General features: G+C 37.7%; 1 protein-coding gene across 1 annotated transcript in view; it reads left to right on the forward strand.

Annotated features, from left to right (window-relative positions):
• Positions 1-20,558, forward strand: part of LOC128646917 (uncharacterized) — a 265,084-nt gene that overhangs the window by 134,466 nt on the left and 110,060 nt on the right. The window contains exon 7 of the mRNA XM_053699725.1: positions 19,145-19,267. Coding sequence (XP_053555700.1) covers positions 19,145-19,267 — 123 coding nt within the window. The remainder of the gene's footprint in view (positions 1-19,144; positions 19,268-20,558) is intronic.

Here is a 20,558-nt window from a genome sequence, read left to right on the forward strand (position 1 = left end):
TTTGGTGTTTTCTTTAGGATATGAATGTAGTGGCTTTGAACCAACTGATCTTTTAGATTTCTGGGTCTTTTGTACCCTGTGGTTATTTTATGCCCTATCATAGGTGCAAGTGTGGTATCATTTTGTAGTATGTGCCAATTTGTATTCATAATCCCAATTACCTGTTGCATTTGTGGATTGTATGTGGTAATTAATCTTGGACATATTTATTCTTGATTTTTGGCTTTAGGTTTTAATAAGTTGTTTCTATCTTGTTTTAAAGCTGCCATTCTGGCTGATTTCACTGATCGTTTATTATATCCTCTTTGGATTAGTCTTTCCATCATTTCAGTGCATTCTTGTAAATATGTTTGTACATTGGAGCAATTTCTTCGCAGTCTTATGAATTTCCCTTGGGTTATTGCTTTGAGTGTACTTGGAGGGTGGGCTCTGGTATGGTGCAATAAGGTATTTGTAGATGTTTCTTTTCGATACATTTGTGTATCTATGCTGCCATCTTCATTTTTTCTGATGGTAAGATCTAAAAAATTCACTGTACTTAAATCTGCTTGATAAGTCAGTTTGAAGTTTTTATCATTAATAGTAAGTATTTGTATGAATTTTTCCAATTCTGTTTTTGTGCCTTCCCATAGGAAGAGCACATAATCGCTATATCTGTCCCACAAGGGTATTTGCTGTGTATATCGATCCATTTCCACAGTAAATACATTAAAGGATTCACAAAATCCAAGGGACAGATTCGCATATGTGGGCGCACATGCTGTCCCCATGGCTGTTCCTTGGACTTCGAGATAATATCGATCCTTAAATGTAAATACGTTGTGTGTTAATACAAATTTTAGCATTTGCAGAATAAAGGCATTATGTTGTTGGGTGTTATTGGTATTGGTGGATAAAAAATAACTGATTGCTTTTAATGCTGTTATACAGTGATTCAACATCCATAGTTACTAGCCAGGTTGTGTCTGTTACTTTGAGATCTCGTAGTACTTGTAACACTTCCATTGTGTCATGTAAGAAGGTAACATAGTTAGGTATTTTCTTAGTCTCAAATCTATGTATTTACTGGCCAGTTCGGTTAAGTTTGCATTTCCTGATACTATGGACCTTCCTGGTGGTTCAGATAAGTTTTTATGTACTTTTGTTATAAAGTAGATTGAGGCCATCTTTGGATTGTTTTTCATCACATAATTTTTCTCTGTTTTAGTAATAATACCACCATTCCAAGTTTTTAGTACCATTTTGTTGTATTGTTCGATTATATGTTTTATGCGGATTGAACATTAATCGTTTATAGCATGTTGTATTATTCAGTTGTTTTAGTGCTTCTGCTAAATATTTGTCTTTAGGCCATAGAACAATATTGATCTATTAGATGTCCCAGTGGCTCCCTGGTCATTCTTTGTTGCTGTCTTGGGTGATAGCCCAAATCAAACATGAACAAGCCTCAGCAATTCAGATTGTTCTGGCAAGGCCTCACAAAATTTGGTTTGCAGATCTAATTCAAATATCCTTGTGCTCACCTTGGCAACTTCCTCTCAGAAATGATCTTCTTTCATCAGGATCTCAAAACTCTGAATTTGATGGTGTGTTGCTTGAACACTTAGTGCTGTCTCAGAGTTTGTTTTTTTTCTGAAACGGATACATTGATTCACGCTAGGAAACCAGTCAAGGCGTATTTATCATAATGTTTGGAAAACCTTTTTATCCTGGTGTGCTTGCAAAGGGATGCCTTTAGAATTGTTTTAAAATTTCTAGAGTTCTTGAGTTCCTGTAGGATGGTTTGGAAAGAGGCTTGTCAGTTAGTTCTCTTAAGAGTCAAATTTTGGCCCTATCCGTCTTATTTCAAATTCCTGATATTCAGACCTTTGTTTAGGCTTTGATCAGAATCTGACCAGTTATTCATCCCAGTTTTTCCTCCTTGGAATCTTTGAGGCTTCTCCGAGCGCCTCCTTTTGAACCTATCCATGTTTAGACCTTAAACTTATTTTGAATTTTTTTTTTTATCTCCTTGCCATTTCTTTTTCCAGAAAAAAATGAGCTTTTGGCTTTATCTTGCAAACTTCCTTTCCTTATTTTTCATTAGAACAAGGCTGTTCTGCACACTATTTATTTTTCCCATGCTGGTGTCTACATATACCATCAACCAGGAAATTGTGGTTCCTTCTTTATGTCCAGATCCTAAGAATTCTAAGGAGTGACTTATAAACCTAATAATATAGATTGTATCATCATCAAACTAAGTTTAATGAACAAAAACATTTGCTAACTGCACCTAATAAAATAATCACACAACAGACTGCATCATCATCAAACTAAGTTTAATGAACAAAAACGTTTTTTTACTTGCATTTTTCTGCAATCAGTTCTCTGCATTGTTAGCATGTTAGATAATATTGGGTCTGCACCTATTCTATGCATTTCAATCTGCAGTGATTAATAGGCAGTTAGGCACCTTCACCTCAAGCAGCTGGACAGGAAGATAATAGGGAAGTGGCTGCTCGATAGCTAATGTCTGTTCTGTGTACACAGATCAATTTCAGACCTGTTAAGTTGCATAACTTTGCTGCAAAACAAGCGGACAGCTCCACCTACTGGCTATTATAATTACTGCACATGACTGGAAAAAGGTTAAACGGCGCAAATTGAACCGGCGTAAACCGAGGGCCATCTGTATGTTTTACAAACTAATCAAATTTGTTTAAAATACATCCAAACATAGCCCCTTGTTCTCTCATGAAATGTATTTCATCACATCTGGTATTTAAGTTATGAAAAATGTCACCAGTGTAAAAATATAGAAGCTGGCAAAATTTTGATGCAATGTTACCATCATGAATGTAACTTTGCTGCAGTTATGTTTACCCTATAGCTATGTCAACAGTTTAGAGTTAGGCTTTTGAATTATCTTAATCTTTTTTTTTTAGTGCGGTGGACAGTACATAGCTTTGCAGCACCATTGCAAAGTACAACCCTTTGCTTCTTCCACATGTTTACTTAATCATTATTATAGGGATATTATCATTTTCTGTATTTGTAATGTTGAACCGAATCTGCAGTGTTATACAAAGTGTGTAATAAATAGAGACAAGACAGAAAAGGCAGACTGGAAGTTGAGAGGACCCTGCTCCTTTGAAAACAGGGGCTGAATTATCAAGCTGCGAATGACCGCTGCTCCATAACTTGTCTGCTGCCTCTGAGACTGCGGTCTTCAATCCGCCCGATCCTATACGATCGGGCTGATTGACACCCCCTGCTAGCTGCCGGTTGCTCGTGAATCTGCAGGGGGCGGCATTGCACAAGCAGTTCACAAGAACAGCTTGTGTAATGATAAATGCCGACAGCGTATGCTGTCGGCATTTATCGATGTGCGGCGGACATGATACGCTACATCGTATCATGTCTGCTCACACTTAGATAAATTGATCTTTTAGTCTTAAAATATATGCTAAAAGACCTAAGCTCCCCTCTTATATTTTTCAAGATATTTTTTTTTTATTTTGTGTGTGTTTCACGCAGGAGGCACCACTTTGTGCACAATAGTAGTAGTGCATATGTGTATAAATCTTATTTTTTAGGAGGCCTGCAAAGGCTTACAAAGTACACTTGGGAACAACCTATTGCCCCAGAAGCCATGCTGACTATTTTACTTAACATCCAGATTATGAAGGATTTTAATTGAGTTTGCGCTTTATAGCTTTTATGTTTAAAGTTCTGTTTGTTTGTTTTTTTAAATATACATTGACTGTAAAGAGTGATGATTTCACATTGTTTTTTATTTTATTTACTGTACTGTTATTAATATATTCACCACTCCATTCTGCAATATGTTTGTGATTCATTCATGTAGAGATTTTTCCATCATCTTATGTAGTCATAGCAGGCTGGCGCAAGCGTTTTACTTGGTGTGGTTTTAGACATTATAAATAGAAGTTATGAAACAAGACATATCAGCTTCATGTGGAAGAGCAGGAAATATCTTATTTGATGGTTCCATTCTTATACTATAAATAGAGCTTTTGAAAGTTTGTAGCTGTTGTATACTAGACCATTTGAAATGAAAAGCTGGTTTTAAATGACTGTTCTCCTGCTATTCAAATTCAACTGACAAATAGAAAAACTTCATTATTAATAGTAAGCTAGCTTGCTGTATTGCACATGTATAGTGAATGCACATGACTGAGAAATTGACACAGTGATCTGGATTTAGTCGTGTCATGCACTAATTTACAAATATATATTGCACATTTTTTACTCTGCTTTGCCCATTGACATATTGATATGCTCATGACATTGTGAATCTTCTTAAAGAGATATAAAAGTCCCTCACACACCCTGTATGTCTTGTGTTGAAACACTAAATAGACAGTTTGACAGAAAACGCTTTTGCTTTAAAGGGATAGTAAACACCAAAAATGTTATTAAAAATATTGATAATCCCTTTTATTTACCATTCCCCAGTTTTCCATAATCAACACTGTTATAGAAATATACGTTTTACCTCTGTAATTTACCCTGTATTTAAGCTTCTGCGGACTGCCTCCTTATCTCAGATATTTTGACAGACTTGCATTAAAAGCATTTAGTGCTGACTCTTGAATAACTTCACGTGCATGAGCACAATGTTATCTATATGAAACACATGAACTAACTATCTGTGAAAAACTGTCAAATCCATTTAGATAAGAGGCAGGGTTTAGAAATTAGCACATGAGCCTACTTAGGTTTAGCTTTTAACTTATAATGAGAACAAAGCAAATTTGATTATAAAAGTAAATTAGAAAGTTGTTTGAAATTACATGCCCTAACTAAATCATGAAAGTTTAATTTGGACTTTACTATCTCTTTAAGTACTTTTAAAATTTTATACATCCACTTTTGTTCCTTTAATGATTTAAACGGAGTAGTCATGCTCTTTAATACATCAACTGAAAAACATGTACTTGTTTTCTTATGTGCATGTCCAATGGTATTACTGAAAGAGCTGTCACATAGTACTGTTTCTAATTTATAACTATAGTGCAGTTTTAGGAGTACGTTATCTCCAATATGACAATGAGCAGTTCCGTTAATGCGAAAGCTTCCCAGCAATAATGCAGCAGGTGTGCCAAGGCAGACTATATATTTTGGAGTTACATTAACCCCTTAGTGACCAGAGCACTTTTCCATTTGTTGACCGTTTGGGACCAAGGCTATTTTTACATTTCTGCGGTGTTTGTGTTTAGCTGTAATTTTCCTCTTACTCATTTACTGTACCCACACATATTATATACCGTTTTTCTCGCCATTAAATGGACTTTCTAAAGATACCATTATTTTCATCATATCTTATAATTTACTATTAAAAAAATTATAAAATATGAGGAAAAAAATGGAAATTTTTTTTTTTCAAACTTTGACCCCCAAAATCTGTTGCACATCTACAACCACCAAAAAACACCCATGCTAAATAGTTTCTAAATTTTGTCCTGAGTTTAGAAATACCCAATGTTTACATGTTCTTTGCTTTTTTTGCAAGTTATAGGGCAATAAATACAAGTAGCACTTTGCTATTTCCAAACCCCTTTTTTTCAAAATTAGCGCTAGTTACATTGGGACACTGATATCTGTCAGGAATCCCTGAATATCCTTTAACATGTATATATATATTTTTAGAAGACATCCCAAAGTATTGATCTAGGCCCATTTTGGTATATTTCATGCCACCATTTCACCGCCAAATGCGAACAAATAAAAAAAAATGTTCACTTTTTCACAAATTTTTTCACAAACTTTAGGTTTCTCACTGAAATTATTTACAAACAGCTTGTGCAATTATTGCACAAATGGTTTTAAATGCTTCTCTGGGATCCCCTTTGTTCAGAAATAGCAGACATATATGGCTTTTACGTTGCTTTTTGGTAATTAGAAGGCCGCTAAATGCCACTGCGCACCACACGTGTATTATGCGCAGCAGTGAAGGGGTTAATTAGGGTGCATGTAGGGAGCTTGTAGGGTTAATTTTAGCTTTAGTGTAGTGTAGTAAACAACCCCAAGTATTGATCTAGGCCCATTTTGGTATATTTCATGCCACCATTTCACCGCCAAATGCGATCAAATTAAAAAAACTTTAAATATTTCACAATTTTAGGTTTCTCACTGAAATTATTTACAAACAGCTTGTGCAATTATGGCACAAATTGTTGTAAATGCTTCTCTGGGATCCCCTTTGTTCAGAAATAGCAGACATATATGGCTTTGGCGTTGGTTTTTGGTAGTTAGAAGGTCGCTAAATGCCGCTGCGCATCACACGTATATTATGTCTAGCAGTGAAGGAGTTAATTAGGTAGCTTGTAGGGAGCTTGCAGGGTTAATTTTAGCTTTAGTGTAGAGATCAGCCTCCCACCTGACACATCCCACCCCCTGATCCCTCCCAAACAGCTCCCTTCCCTCCCCCACCCCATAATTGTCCCCGCCATCTTAAGTACTGGCAGAAAGTCTGCCAGTACTAAAATAAGTCTTTTGGGGTTTTGTTTTTTTGTTTTTTTAAATAATTCTTCTGCTGTGTAGGACCCCCCTTAGCCCCCAACCTCCCTGATCCCCCCCCCCCAAACAGCTCTTTAACCCCCCCTCTGCCTTTATTGGGCACCATATTGGGTACTGGCAGCTTTCTGCCAGTACCCAGTTTGAAAAATAATAATGTATTTTTTATTTTATTAAATATTTTATTTATTTCTGTAGTGTAGCTGCCCCCCCCTCAACATCCAACCCCCCACCCTCTCCCAGATGCCTTGCTTTTAAAATCCCACCCTCCCCAGTCCTCTCTCCCACCCTCCAGATCTACAGCATAATGATGCTGTTTACATAGACCTCACGTGCACGGTTCTCGTGCACGCGCCCGCGCACGTACCCGCACTAGATCCCTCCCCCCTCCTCCACCAATGACTGCCCACCCGCCTCCCTGGATGAGCTCCCACCCACCAACGATAACGGCCATCGATAGCCGATGCAGAGAGGGCCACAGAGTGGCTCTCTCTGCATCGGATGGCTAAAAACAGTTATTGCAGGATGCCTCAATATTGAGGCATCACTGCAATAACATGAAAGCAGCTGGAAGCTATCAGGATCGCTTCCACTGCTTTCAAAGACCAACGACGTATGGGGTACGTCCTTGGTCATTAACTGCATTTTTTTGCAGGACGTACCCCATACGTCGTTGGTCGTTAAGGGGTTAATACCAGAATTCAAGGTCCCAATCAAACATTAAAAAGTGTTAAAACTCTGAAATTATGTATCCAATAAAAGTGCATTGTGTTTTATTAATAAAATTAATGCGGTGGGGAAGTTTAATTTCCTTTTCTTTTTAACGTTTGATTGGTAACAAACTATGGCATCTATTTACTTTTTTGCCATTGAATTTCCTTGGTTTTTACTGTAAAATGTATATGTACATATGTGCTGTACAAGAAACTGCTGCAGATACTAACTTTCCTCTAGACTACCTCAACATACAGATTGATGTTTTGTGCTATAAATTAAAGGGTCACTGAACCCCAGAGCATGAGGTTTTAAGCAACTTTCTAATTTACTTCTATCAAATTTTCTTCATTCTCTTGGTATCTTTATTTGAAATGCAAGAATGCAAGTTTAGATGTCCTTTTTTGGTGAACAACCTGGGTTGTTGTTGCTGATTGGTGGATAAATTCATCCACCAATAAAAAAAGTGTTGTCCAGAGTTCTGAAAAAAAAGCTTAGATGCCTTCTTTTTCAAATAAAGATAGCAAGAGAACGAAGAACTAAAGAAAAAATTATATATACCTTAGCAATCACAGTTTGTTCACCAAATAAATATGTACCTCTTAGGCATTAACATCTATGTATGTCACAATTTGTAATGATTGGTGCAGCTTTTGTTTCTGTTGGCTCATTTAATATTTTTTAATAGCTAGATAGGGAAAGTATGTATATTTCAACCTTTTTTATTTCAAACATTAAGCCATATAGGCAAAGACACCATACAGAGCTTTAATATCCCTCTTACTTCCTTGAAGTTAGAGGTGCTTTGGATTTTACTTTAGCATCATTTCCCTCATAACTTTGAAAGAGAGGGATATAGTAGAGTACTGGCTGTGCAATGTAAATCTCCTGCAGGAGTCGTGATCATAAGTCTACGCTGGGACTTTTCCTTTATCCTTTGAGGCTATGCACATGTACTCCCTAAGTATATCCTCTACAGTATAGTATAGTACTGGATGGGCTCTCTACTGAATCCTCATATTACTCCAGAGTAAGATCAGCACAGTACCTGCATGGTTACACAAGCTTATTAATAGGTACATTAGCTAGTTTATCATAGCCAGTTTTCTACAGACTATGTTCTCATGCTTACAGTCTCATGTATCAGGGCAAGTACGTTTGTATATATTTGCCTTTAGTCTTTATTTGGAGATTAGAGATTTAACATTTCACGTTTATTTTTAATGGTTCTTAATTTATGGGTTGCCCTTTTAGGTGTTCATTGCCCCCTTAAGATGTCTCAGTCCTTACTTCCAGATTGGTTGTCCTTTTAAGAGAAGTCTTATTTATACCACAGGAGTAAGAGAGAGCACAGGAGATCATAGTGAGCGCTATAATAGGGGACTTCAACATACCCCTTGACAATCCTAACATGCCTGCTGCCTCTAAACTTCTATCCCTTACCACCTCTTTTGGCCTGTCCCAGTGGACAACATCTCAAACCCACTGTGAAGGTTTGAGTTGCTGTCTCCAACTTCCTTAACTTCCCCTTTCCTCTCTCTGACCACCATCTACTAACTTTCTCTCTTACTCTACCTGCTTCATCTTTACAAGCCCGTAAAAACCTGCTGCATTACAGGAATTTTAATTACTTAAATCTCACAGACTTTTCCACTCAACTGAATCCTCTGCTCTCCAATATTTCATCCCTCTCTTGCCCAAACCTTGTGGCCCTACAGTATAATTCGGCACTAAAATTAACACTTGACAAAGCTGGACCCTCCACTGTTTGCCGTACATCAATCACTCGACTACAACCGTGGCACACCAAACAGACCAGATATCTTCAGCGATGTTCACGGACTGCTGAACGGCAGTGGAGGAAATTGCACACCTGTGCTGATTTCTAGCATTATAAATTCATCCTTAAATCCTACAACTCTGTACTCAGCCTGGCTTAGTTGGAGTAACACAAGGCTCTGTCTTGGGTCCCTTGATTTTCTCTATACATCCTCCTTTGGAAAACTTATAGCCTCCTTTGGCTTCCAGTACCACTTATATGCCGATGATACCCAAATCTATCTTTTCTCTCCTGATATCTCTTCCTCTTTACTCAACCAGATTTCTAACTGCCTCTCTGCAATTTCCTCTTGAATGTCTTCACACTACTCCCAACTCAATCTGTCAAACTGAGCTGCTTCTTATCCCCACTCTTCAAGACATACAACAGCTGACATTTCTCTGGTGGCCGGAGACTCTGTTCTCAACACCTCACCCAAGGTCTGCTGTCTTGGGGTCACACTTGACTCAGAACTCACATCCAACCCACATATAAAAGCGCTTACCAAATTCTGCTGTGCACACCTATGCAACATTTCCAGAATTCATCCCTTCCTTACTCAAAAAACTATAAAAATACTAATTCATTCCCTCATTCTGTCACTCATTGTTTATTGCAATCTACTTCTAAACGGCCTTCCAAAACACCACCTCTCCTTCCTCCAATCTATTATAAATGCTTTGTGATGCGATAATTGAAATAATTTTTGCTAATGCTAAAAATGTCTCTTCCTTTCAGTTTAGCTACAGCTCCCAGGGTTTTTACAAATGTTCTGGGAGCACTGCTATCAGTTGTCATAGCTCCGGGTATATGCTTCATACTTGGATAATATTTTGGTTCATGTTCCCTCTTTACCTTTAGTGACTATTCATACAGACAAATTCAGCTAGATCCCTTGTGTGGTGACATAGCTTTGGTCAGACAATTTTTTTCTTGGTGGATATCACCCATTCCAGTTTCTCTAGGGATGACTTTTCCGTGACCGTCAGGGGAAATCATTACCACAGACGCCAGTCTTTCAGTTTGGGGCACTGTCTGGAGGCTAGTTCCCCAGGTGAAGTTACCAGTAAATATCTTAGAACTCTGTTCCGAGGCCCTTCGGGTTTGGCCTTTCAGATCAGTTCCATTTTTCTTTTTTAGTCTGACAATATCAAGGCAGTAGCGGATATCTATCATCAAGGTGGTACTCTTAGTGCCTAAGCAATGATGGAGGTCTCTCAAATTCTAAATTGGGTAGAATCTCATCAGTGTACCAACTTAGCTATTCACATTCCAGGGGTCAACAACTGGGAAGCGGATTATTTAAGTTGTCAGACTGGGGAAATGTTCCCTCAATCAGGAAGTTTTCGACAAGTTGAGAATGGCTTGATAGCGTCTTGCCTAAATCACAAACTTCCCAGATATAGACCAAGGTCAAGAGATCCTCAAGTGGATGCACAAGCAGTTCCTTGATTGTTTCATCTAGTTTATCCATTTCCACCAATTGTGATTCTTACGAGGGTGATTGCTCAGATTAAATAGGTACCACCTTGATGATAGATATCCGCTACTGCCTTGATATTGTCAGACTAAAAAAGAAAAATGGAACTGACCTGAAAGGCCAAACCCCGAAGGGCCTCGGAACAGAGTTCTAAGATATTTACTGGTAACCTCACCTCCAGGGGAGACCAAACTCTGCGATATCTGGTCCTAAGAGTTGCAGAATCTCCCACATGCATGCATTGGATATTCAGTTATTATCCTGGAAGGTCTTGTTTCTATTAGCTATCTTGTCAGCCAGGATAGTATCTGGGTTGTCGGCTCTTTCCTGTGATTCCCCATATCTGGTGTTTCCTCAGGACAAAGCGGTTTTATGACATTTTTCCAGTTTAATACCAGAAAATTGTGGTGCCCTCCTTATGTCCTAATCCACCATCTTCAAAAGAGAGATTATTGTGGATGTTGTCAGGGCGCTGAAATTCTACCTACAAGTTACTAAGGATTTGCGCAGGTCCTCTAACTTATTTGTTTTGCTCTCTGGTTATTTTAAGGGCCAAAAGGCTACATCTGTTATTTTATCTTCATGGTTAAAGAGTTTAATTTATAGGGCTTACTTAGAGATGGGTCAGTCGCCACCTGTAGGTATCACAGCTCACTCAACTCGTTCTGTGTCCACTTTTTTCAAAATGAGGCTTTAATAGATTAAATTTGCAAGGCTGCAACATGGTCGTTAATGCATACCTACACAAAATGTTATAATTTTTATGTTTTTGCCTTGGCTGAGGCAGCTTTTTGCAGGAAGGTTCTTCAGGCAGTAGTACCTGGTAAATAGGTGCCTTCCTGTCTGTCCCACCCTTTTTTTGTGGACTCCACAGCTTGGATATTAGTTCCTAACAGTAAGGAATCATGGACTCTCACCACCTTAAGAAACTAAACATAATTTATTCTTACCCAATGATAAATTCTTTTATCATGAACAAATAATCATAATGTAAGGAATAAAATTGATCACATCTTTAAAGTAATCTATCTTTAAGTATTTATGCCAGTGTTCAAATATTCTACCTAGCAATATTTCATCGCTAACAGATTTATATTTGAAGACAGATAAATTAATCTCAAGCATTTACTTTATTCACTCAAATGAATACTTTAGCAATATCCTCTAAATGACACACCTTTTTTTCATGTTACATGAAATCATGATACATAGTTGTCCAATAAATATAATACTTATTTACTATATTTATAAAGAATTTAATTATTTCTGATTGATGTACAAATTGGTGTATTTTATCTCTGTGCCATTTTTTTTTTCAAAATTAGCAGCCTGTACATGATGATGTTTGTTTTAAGGATGGCAAAAACTGTTCCATTCTGTGTGTTACTTACTTACATATCTTTCTGCCTAGTGTTTATTTTTTACAGGTAATAAGAAATATTTGTCCATACAATAATATGATTTGGGCACTAAGCAGTCAAATCTGTCTCCAAAAGATAACCATTAAAGAATAATATGCTGGAGTGCTTCCAAGCACCCTGGAGTTATAGTCTCCAAAGGTTGTGTTACAAAATATTAGACTAAGAGTATCAATATTTTTGTCTGTGCCATTCTCATTTGTCTTACTGTTTAAAGTAATATGTGAAGGCATAAATCATAAGTGAAGTTTCTGTTTTATTACATTTGAAATAAAGAATGGTGGATACCAAATTCTTTTGTCAATTTTTACTTCAGAGAAAAGGGACATTAAAGTCAAAATTAAGCTTTCATGATTCCGGTAGAGCAGTGCTTTCCAAACTGTGTGTCGTGACACATTAGTGTGCCGGCGGCAGTGTGTAGGTGTGTCCCTGCTTCAGCACAAATTTTTTTGAATTTCAATTTTTTTTTACATTTTTTGGGGGTTTCTGATTTTCCGCCTGCCTGCTACGCCTATCACATGGTTGATACCTAGTGGGTCACAGATCATTTTAACTTATTGACGCAGCTCAGCGGGAACTCAAACTATTCCCATTGGCGGCTTTGATGGCACATTGGCTCCTGACTGCACATGTAATATCCTCAATCTTCTTGTGACTGCATTTGTAATCAGTGAGTGGGACAGCTGCATGATGATGAAATGCGAGTGTCTTTATCTAATATTCCACCAAATATTCAGAAACTGTGTTCATCCCATCAACCTCATACATCCTGTTAAGATAGTAAGTAGCTATTGGTGATATTAAACTTTTGTTTAATTCTTGCACATACATACTGTTACTTAAATAAATACATTTCGTTATTATATAATTTATGTATGGGTCCGTAGCTCTTAAAACAAGTTAGTTTAACCTGTTTGCTAGTACAACTGAATTACTGTGTCGCAAAATGATTTAGGTCTAAAAAGTGTGTCACCAACATGAAAAGTTTGGAAAGCTCTGCGATAGAGCATGCCATGTTAAACCACTTTCCAATTTACTTCTATTGTCAAATTTTCATCATTGTCTGGTATCCTTTGTTAAAAAGCATACCTAGGTAGGCTCAAGAGCAGCAATGCACTATATTGAGCTAGCAGCTTATTGTCTGCTGAATATATATGTCTCCTATCATTGTTTCACTTGATGTGTTCAGCTAGCACCTAGTAGTGCATTGCTGCTCCTTCAGCAAAGGATACCAAGAGAAGAAAACAAATTAGATAATAGAAGTAAAATGGAAAGCTTGTATGCTCTATTTGAATCACAAAAGAAAAAAATGGGTTTTGTATACCTTCGGAAAGGCATCTGCTGTACACAGTGTGAATTCCTATAGGAACAATATTTTGCTGCTTTGATTTTTAAACTCTTCAGCACTAATCTCCTTATCCATATGGCAAACCTTTCACACAAAACAAGGTAATCTGCTAGGCATAGTAGCATTACAACATAACTATTTAGTATTAGCATGGTACTAAAGGGCTTCACCTTAATGGAAAGGGTATCTCTTCTTCAAATGGGGAAGAGTCCACCGCTGCATTCATTACTTTTGGTAAATACAGAACCTGGCCACCAGGAGGAGGCAAATACACCACAGCCAAAGGCTTAAATACCTCCCCCACTTTCCTCATCCCCCAGTCATTCTTTGCCTTTCGTCACAGGAGGTTGGCAGAGAAGTGTCGGAAGATTACGGAGAAGTCTCTTATGGAGGGTAGTACTTTTTGAGATGGGATGCGAGTTTTAACTAGTCCTGTCAGTCTCTCAGTGAGAGCATGGATGAAAGTTAGAGTCCGTAGTTGCAGGGAGAGACTTTCTGTGAAACCATCCCGACTCATATTAACAGCTCCATAAGCAGTCGGCGTTGGCGAGTTTCGCTGCCTGCTTTCTTCACTCAAATCCATGTCAGAAGCAATGCTACTATCTGTCAAACTTTAAGGACCGTGTTACTGTTCCACGGCATAGATTCCCGTAAGGTCGTTTAATTTTCCTTTCATTGTGGGAATGTAATGTAAATGATAGAAGACAGGGTCTCAGTGGGACTCCTTTATCTTTATGGAATCAAGGGTTAATATCTCCTGCGGGGGGTTATTGAGCAGTGGGGGACTTTAATCATGTCTGTTATGTGATTCTGTCTGCTTATGTGTAGAAATGTTTGGGCTCATGGCTATTGCGGAACGTACATTTTTTTTTTTAGCTACGCAGTTCTTGTGGACTGGCACGCTTTTCTTTGGCCTACATGTTGCACCTCTTGACCGGGTGTGGTCACGTTTTCGTTCTCCATTTCTTTATTCATGACCGAGTGTCGGTGGAGAGGATCCGTTTCTCTACTTGTCAGGGTCATTGGAGGTGGTGAGTGCCCCAGCCATTGGGGGTGTAAGGTGCCAGTTTCTTTTGTCCATAATTTAATAAGTCAAGCTATAGAGGATTCTGATCGGAAAATGATTACTCTGATTCAGATTCTGTTACTTGCGTGGATTTTGGGGAGGCCAGGGTAATCCAGCACAATCAATTTATGTTCCGTATACCGTAATAGAGTGATCTCCTCTCCCTCTGGGGAGAGGTTAGAGACCGCTGAGCCATCCGCCTCTGAGGATTCTGTGTCCCATGAGGTGCGTTTCCTAGAATATTCTGTTCCTACACAGAAAGTTGTCCCGTATACCGTTACCCCTTCTCGGGAAGGAGGTTTGTTCCCACCAGAGGTTTCTGCACGGTTCCGCATGGCCATATTTTTGGCATTGGCGCACTTCGATTATATCAGATCTTTTCTCTGGGGAAGCTGTTTCCTCTGAGGCTTCAGGGGTACAGCCTTCAGGGTCGGGCTGATCCTGTTAGGATGTGTTTTATTTCTTTATTTTAGAGCTTGTTATTGTTGTAAATTTTTCTATTTAGTAAAATTCTTTTATGGGATTTTGAGGCTAACGATTTTATGGTCGCGAAAGATGTTACTTCTGGCGGAAGTTCCAAAAAACGAACATATTTTAAGACAATGTTTCAGCCTCAAGGCTTCTTTGTCTGTCACTTGTCTGTTTGTTTAGTCTAGCCCTGCTAGGGTTTAGAACTTTCAGTTGACCCTTGAACAGTTCGGTTGTATCCTGGTCAGCAAGCTGGCCTGTTTGGGTACTAGTTCACTCTGTTCTTTTGAGGTTTATATCAGACATATTTTATCCTTGACAACAGGCTAGTCCTGTTTGGGTACTAAGTTTATAAGTAATTACTTCTTGTTAAGAGGTTGTTTTCTTGTTTTTTTACAAGCTATAGGAGGCCCTTCTATCCTAGATATCAGGCTGGTCCTAGTTTATTTCATTTTGGCGGGGCGTCCGATGTTTAGTTGTACTCGATACTAAATGTTTTGTCCCTACATAGCTTACGTGGTTTTCTGGGATTATGAATTCTGCTATAGAAGTATATTTGTAGTTCCTGAGGTCCTTTGGACAGGAGTCCTCCCTTCCGAGGGCCCGGGGGTGGGGGGGTTTGATGACAAAGTAGAGATCTCCAGTACCTGGTGTAGGGGGCGATTAATCCCCCCTATTGGTACTCCTTGTGGATTAAATTGTCAGATTTTCAGATCTCTTTCGCCAGTGTTTCTCTCCTATTTTTTTGAGGATTGCTGTACTTTTCGCTTCCCCTTGCATTTTGGGTAGGATTTTCGGTCATCTGGTTGAGGAGTCCCCGTTCTTAGGGGCCGTTTTTCTCCTTGAAGTATCCTCTTTTTGAACCTATATACTTGGGAATCTGGGGGATTGTTATGCAGTCTCTCTTGCCGTTGCCTGATAGGAGTTTTAGGATGCTCGTTCATTCGTTGATTCCTTAAGTTATAAGTTTTCCGAGGTTGATCCAGATTGGATCTTTAGAGACTGTCATATTCTCTCAATCATGGAGTTCTGATCTCTTTTGGGTCATTCTTTTGTCTTCAGACTTTGTGGGTGTTATCTTAGCAGCCTTTTGGGGCTGAGTGGGCAGCCACTGGGATACATCACCCTTGGGGGTATGGAATGCATCAACTTTTGTGCAACTTTCATTTCCAGGTAACTTTGTGGTTGTTGCGCAAGGTTTTTGGTTTTGATCCGGCACCTGGTTTTGGGGTCCGGTTTCTTAACCTAGTCCTTGTCTTTGACTTGGCATTAGGTAGCTTGTAGGGTTAATTTCAGGTACCCCTCAGTTTACGCCGGGGTTAGGTTCCAGGAGGAATGGTTGTAAATCGAAACCCAGTTTATAATGTAAGTCAATGGGAAGTGAGGGAGTTAGGTTCCAGGCCCCTCTCAAAATTGTCATAAGTAACACCTAATACATTATTTTTAAAGCTTTGAAATGAAGACTTTAAATGCTAAACAGCATTATAAACCTAATAATATAGATTGTATTATCATCAAACTAAGTTTAATGAACAAAAACATTTGCTAACAGCACCTATTTAAATAATCACACAACAGACTGCATCATCATCAATCTAAGTTTAATAAACAAAAAGTTTTTTCTACTTGCATTTTTCTGCAATCAGTACTCTGCATTGTTAGCATGTTAGATAATATTGGGTCTGCACCTATTCTATGCATTTCAATCTGCAGTGATTAAGCAGTTAGACACCTTCACCTCAAGCAGCTGGACAGGAAGATAATAGGGAAGTGGCTGCTAAAACTTGTACACAGATCAATTTCAGGCTGTTAAGTTGCATAACTTTGCTGCAAAACAAGCGGACAGCTCCACCTACTGGCTATTTTAATTAGTGCACTTTGCTTTCTAAAGCTTTTCAATAAGCAGTCACATGACTGAAAAAAAAGTTGTTATTCTGAAACGGCGCAAATTGAACCGGCGTAAACCGAGGACCACCTGTATATGTATGTAATTGTGTGTGTGTGTGTGTGTGTGTGTGTGTGTGTATGTATATGTGTGTATATATATATATATATATATATATATATATATCGTTTCCAGCTCTCACTCCTTATGAGTAAAAAAGATTGTTTGTCAGGGAATTGGAAGCAGACCCATTGAGAAAGGTGCCAGAGGCGCACCGAAACGTCTGGGGTATTTATGTGATGGACTTTTGTACACATTAAAGAAACTTTTTGCTACAAGACCGGTGAGTGCAGCATTATTTTACTCATAAGGAGTGAGAGCTGGAAACGATATGTATTGTGTATGCAGCACTGCGGCAACTGGACTGTGTTTAATGGAGTGCACCTTATTTTGAATTTGTATATATATATATATTTATATATATTTAATTATACTTGCTGCTAAGCTTTCTAACCCTCCGCCTCTACCTATTTGCCACCATTTTAGGTACTGGCAGCTGTCTGGCAGTACCAAGTTTGCTGCAAATGTGACTATTTAAAAAAAAATATATATATATATATATATATATATATATATAAACCAAAATTCATTAAAATTATGGGGGGAGATAAAAACTGAAATGAAAATCCTCCATGTCTCAAAATTAAATCAATGTAAATATTTGCATAGGAAATTAGCACACCTAGGCAAGTATCCCCGCTTGCTTTTCCCCAGAAATTCGTAATATACAATGTTACCAATGCACAAGAGAGCATATCTAATTTGCATATCTTACCCACAATTCTCTTGTGCATTGGTAACATTGTATATTAAGAATTTCTGGGGGAAAGCAAGCGGGGATACTTGCCTAGATGTGCTAATTTCCTATGCAAATATTTACATTGATATATATATATATATATATATATAACACCATTTTTTCAGTAGTGTAGCTGCCTCCCCCCTCAATACCCTACCACCCTCCCCCTCCCAGATCCCTTTATGGCGACAGTGGATCCCACACATACCTTTTGTTTTGCATGGGTAAGGACCACTGAATATAATGCTTTGATTTAACTTATATTTGTTTCTTCATATTCAAAGCAGCAGCACCCAAGTGCCTACCCCCAGAGCATTTATTGTGCCAGTACCTAGCAGTGTTAATGGAATCTTTGTTGGGTCTTTTTTTTTTCCCTTCCTTTTTTAGAAAAAGGGCAATAGGGATCACAGTGTTCCCTGCTTTTTATCCTCCTCCCCAGTTTCATATTCTACACCCTTCTACTCCTTTCACTATTTGCAAGATATTTGGGGAAATGTACCTGGCTGCAGAGCTTTCAATCTGCTAGTTAAAGGGACAGTAAAGCCAAAATTAAACGTTCATGATTTAGACAGAACAAGTAATTTTAAACAATTTTCCAATTAACTTCTGTGATTTAATGTGCTTTGTTCTTTTGGTATACTTTGCTGAAAAGCATACCTATGTAGGCTCAGATGCAGCAAAGCACTACTGGGAGCAAACTGGCTGCTCATATATGCCTCTTGTATTTTGCTCATCTGATGGGCTCAGTTTGCTCCTAGTAGTAACAAGAGAAAGGAAGACAGGCGCAGCCTGACTCAAGTGTGAAGGATTTAAAAGCGCACGTAATCCTTCACTCTTGTCAGGCTGCACCTGTCTTCCTTTCTCTTGTTTCAGCTCTATTCTGTTTGGGTGCCGTTTGGAAAATACACACCCACTTTTACGGGCAGCAGCAGACGACCATCCTGGACACTACTCACTTAATGGGATTATCCTATCAGCAGGAATAAAGTGTGGATCTCTTTGTTTTCTCTCACTACATGGTGAAACCGGCTATTGTCACTTTACATCTACATTAAGTGACATACTTTTGAGGAACTGGGCACCTGATTCCGGTATTATTTGCTCCTAGTAGTGCATTTCTGCTCTTTCAACTAAGGATACCAAGAGAATGAAATAAATTTGTTAATAGAAGAAAATGGGAAATATGTTTAAATTATATCTATCTGAATCCTGAAAGAAACAAATTCAATTTCATGTCCCTTTAAGAAGCTGAGGTTTGGGAACGTTGTCTGCCCAGAGTTTGGTACATTTACACATTTTGTTCTTGTTTTCGGCTAATTCCTGTCATTTCAGTGTGGATCCAGTGTACCATTTCATTGCCAGTATCTGAGTAATTGTTGGGTGCGCACTTCACAAAGGGATTGTCATAATTTCCATGGCAAGAAAATTCCACTTCTAAGCTGCACTATTCGTTAAATGTGTTTACTACAAATATTACAATTTTGGGGGCAGAAGATTTCTCTGAGCATAGGCCAGAAAAATACTTAAATATGCTTATTAAATGTATATATATGTTTTGATTTCAGGCAACTAATGTAGAGAATCTTGCTTTACCATGGATGCTGTCTGGAATAAAAGCAACAAAGGACCCAGTGACTCTTATTGATCTTTGTTCTGGAAAAATGGAAAATCTCAACTTGCTTTATGTGGTAATTTTTTTTTAATTTCAATTATTTGTACAAATTGTGGACATTAAGAGTAAAATGTATAATAATCTTTTTCTACTTTAGTTATATGTTACACGTTTTATAAGTTAGATTTCATGTGTAATATAATATTGTTACAATTATTTATACACTATTAATTTATTACATTAAAACATATATATGTTAAAATATGTTAAAGCATAAAGCAAATTTAAAAATTAGGCTAATTAAAAAAAAAACTAAACCAATATTGCAAAACAGATGGTAATTAACTACCCACAAAGGCAAAAAAGCAGAAATTGAGAACAAGTATAAAGTTTTAAAATGAACATAGGGTTAAATTAGGTTTTTATAAAATAATTTACCTTAGGTAATTGTCACCTGCTTATAAATGAGCAAGTAAAATCTTTTTAGGATGACTGACATTTCAGTATATTCTTTGCAATTGTAATGCATTCACTGTATTCAGTTCCTCATTTAGAATACAGTTTATTTTGCTGTGATTGGGCTAAGATTCCACTGATTAATAGCCCAATGCCCTGTCAAACTTTATTTAGCTAGATATGGAATGCAGGTGCCATTACAAAGTATCAATCAACTCTAGGATTTCCTCACACATGGAATAATCTGGTATAAATTGTATATATATTGTTTGCTTTATGGGTGTGACCTTCTGAAGCAAATTGCTATTGACGGCCCATGATATCCACTGATCTGACTTGAAAAACATTATTTCAAATTCTCTCTCAGCAGAAGTGCTTTTCCTACTTGAATAATTCATGACTATTACTACTTCAAGTTATGCACCTGCTGACAGTATTTTGCAATGCACATTTAAGTATGACAGCAAGCCTTACAATTAAATTTTTGAACTCTAGGATTATTTAGCTTAGAATAGAGGTTGAAATATGTTTTTGCATTGCAATGGCTCATGTGACATTAAAATTACTAGAGCAAACTATCAGTTTTTATTGTAGTAAATGAATATAGAATGGAATATAAAAGTGTGGTTTATTACAATTAGGATTTTCTGAAGCAATTATTTTTTATTTTACTCAAGCAATTTTATATCTGAATCTTTCTTTGTGACATCTTTAGCTCAAACGCAAATCTCAAAAGCACAAAATAAAAGTAGTAGTATCTCAATCTCTTACAAATGGTATAAATCTTAAAGTGCCATTTTAGTGATCAAATTAAATGTTTTAATTAATTAGAGCATATCATTTTATCACTAGTGACGCTGAAAAGCAGTGTGTTTAACCAGCTGTGTATGGAATAAGATTGCTGTTAAAAA

Source organism: Bombina bombina, chromosome 2 (genome assembly GCF_027579735.1).
Source record: "Bombina bombina isolate aBomBom1 chromosome 2, aBomBom1.pri, whole genome shotgun sequence".
In the NCBI taxonomy this organism is placed as follows: Eukaryota; Metazoa; Chordata; class Amphibia; order Anura; family Bombinatoridae; genus Bombina; species Bombina bombina.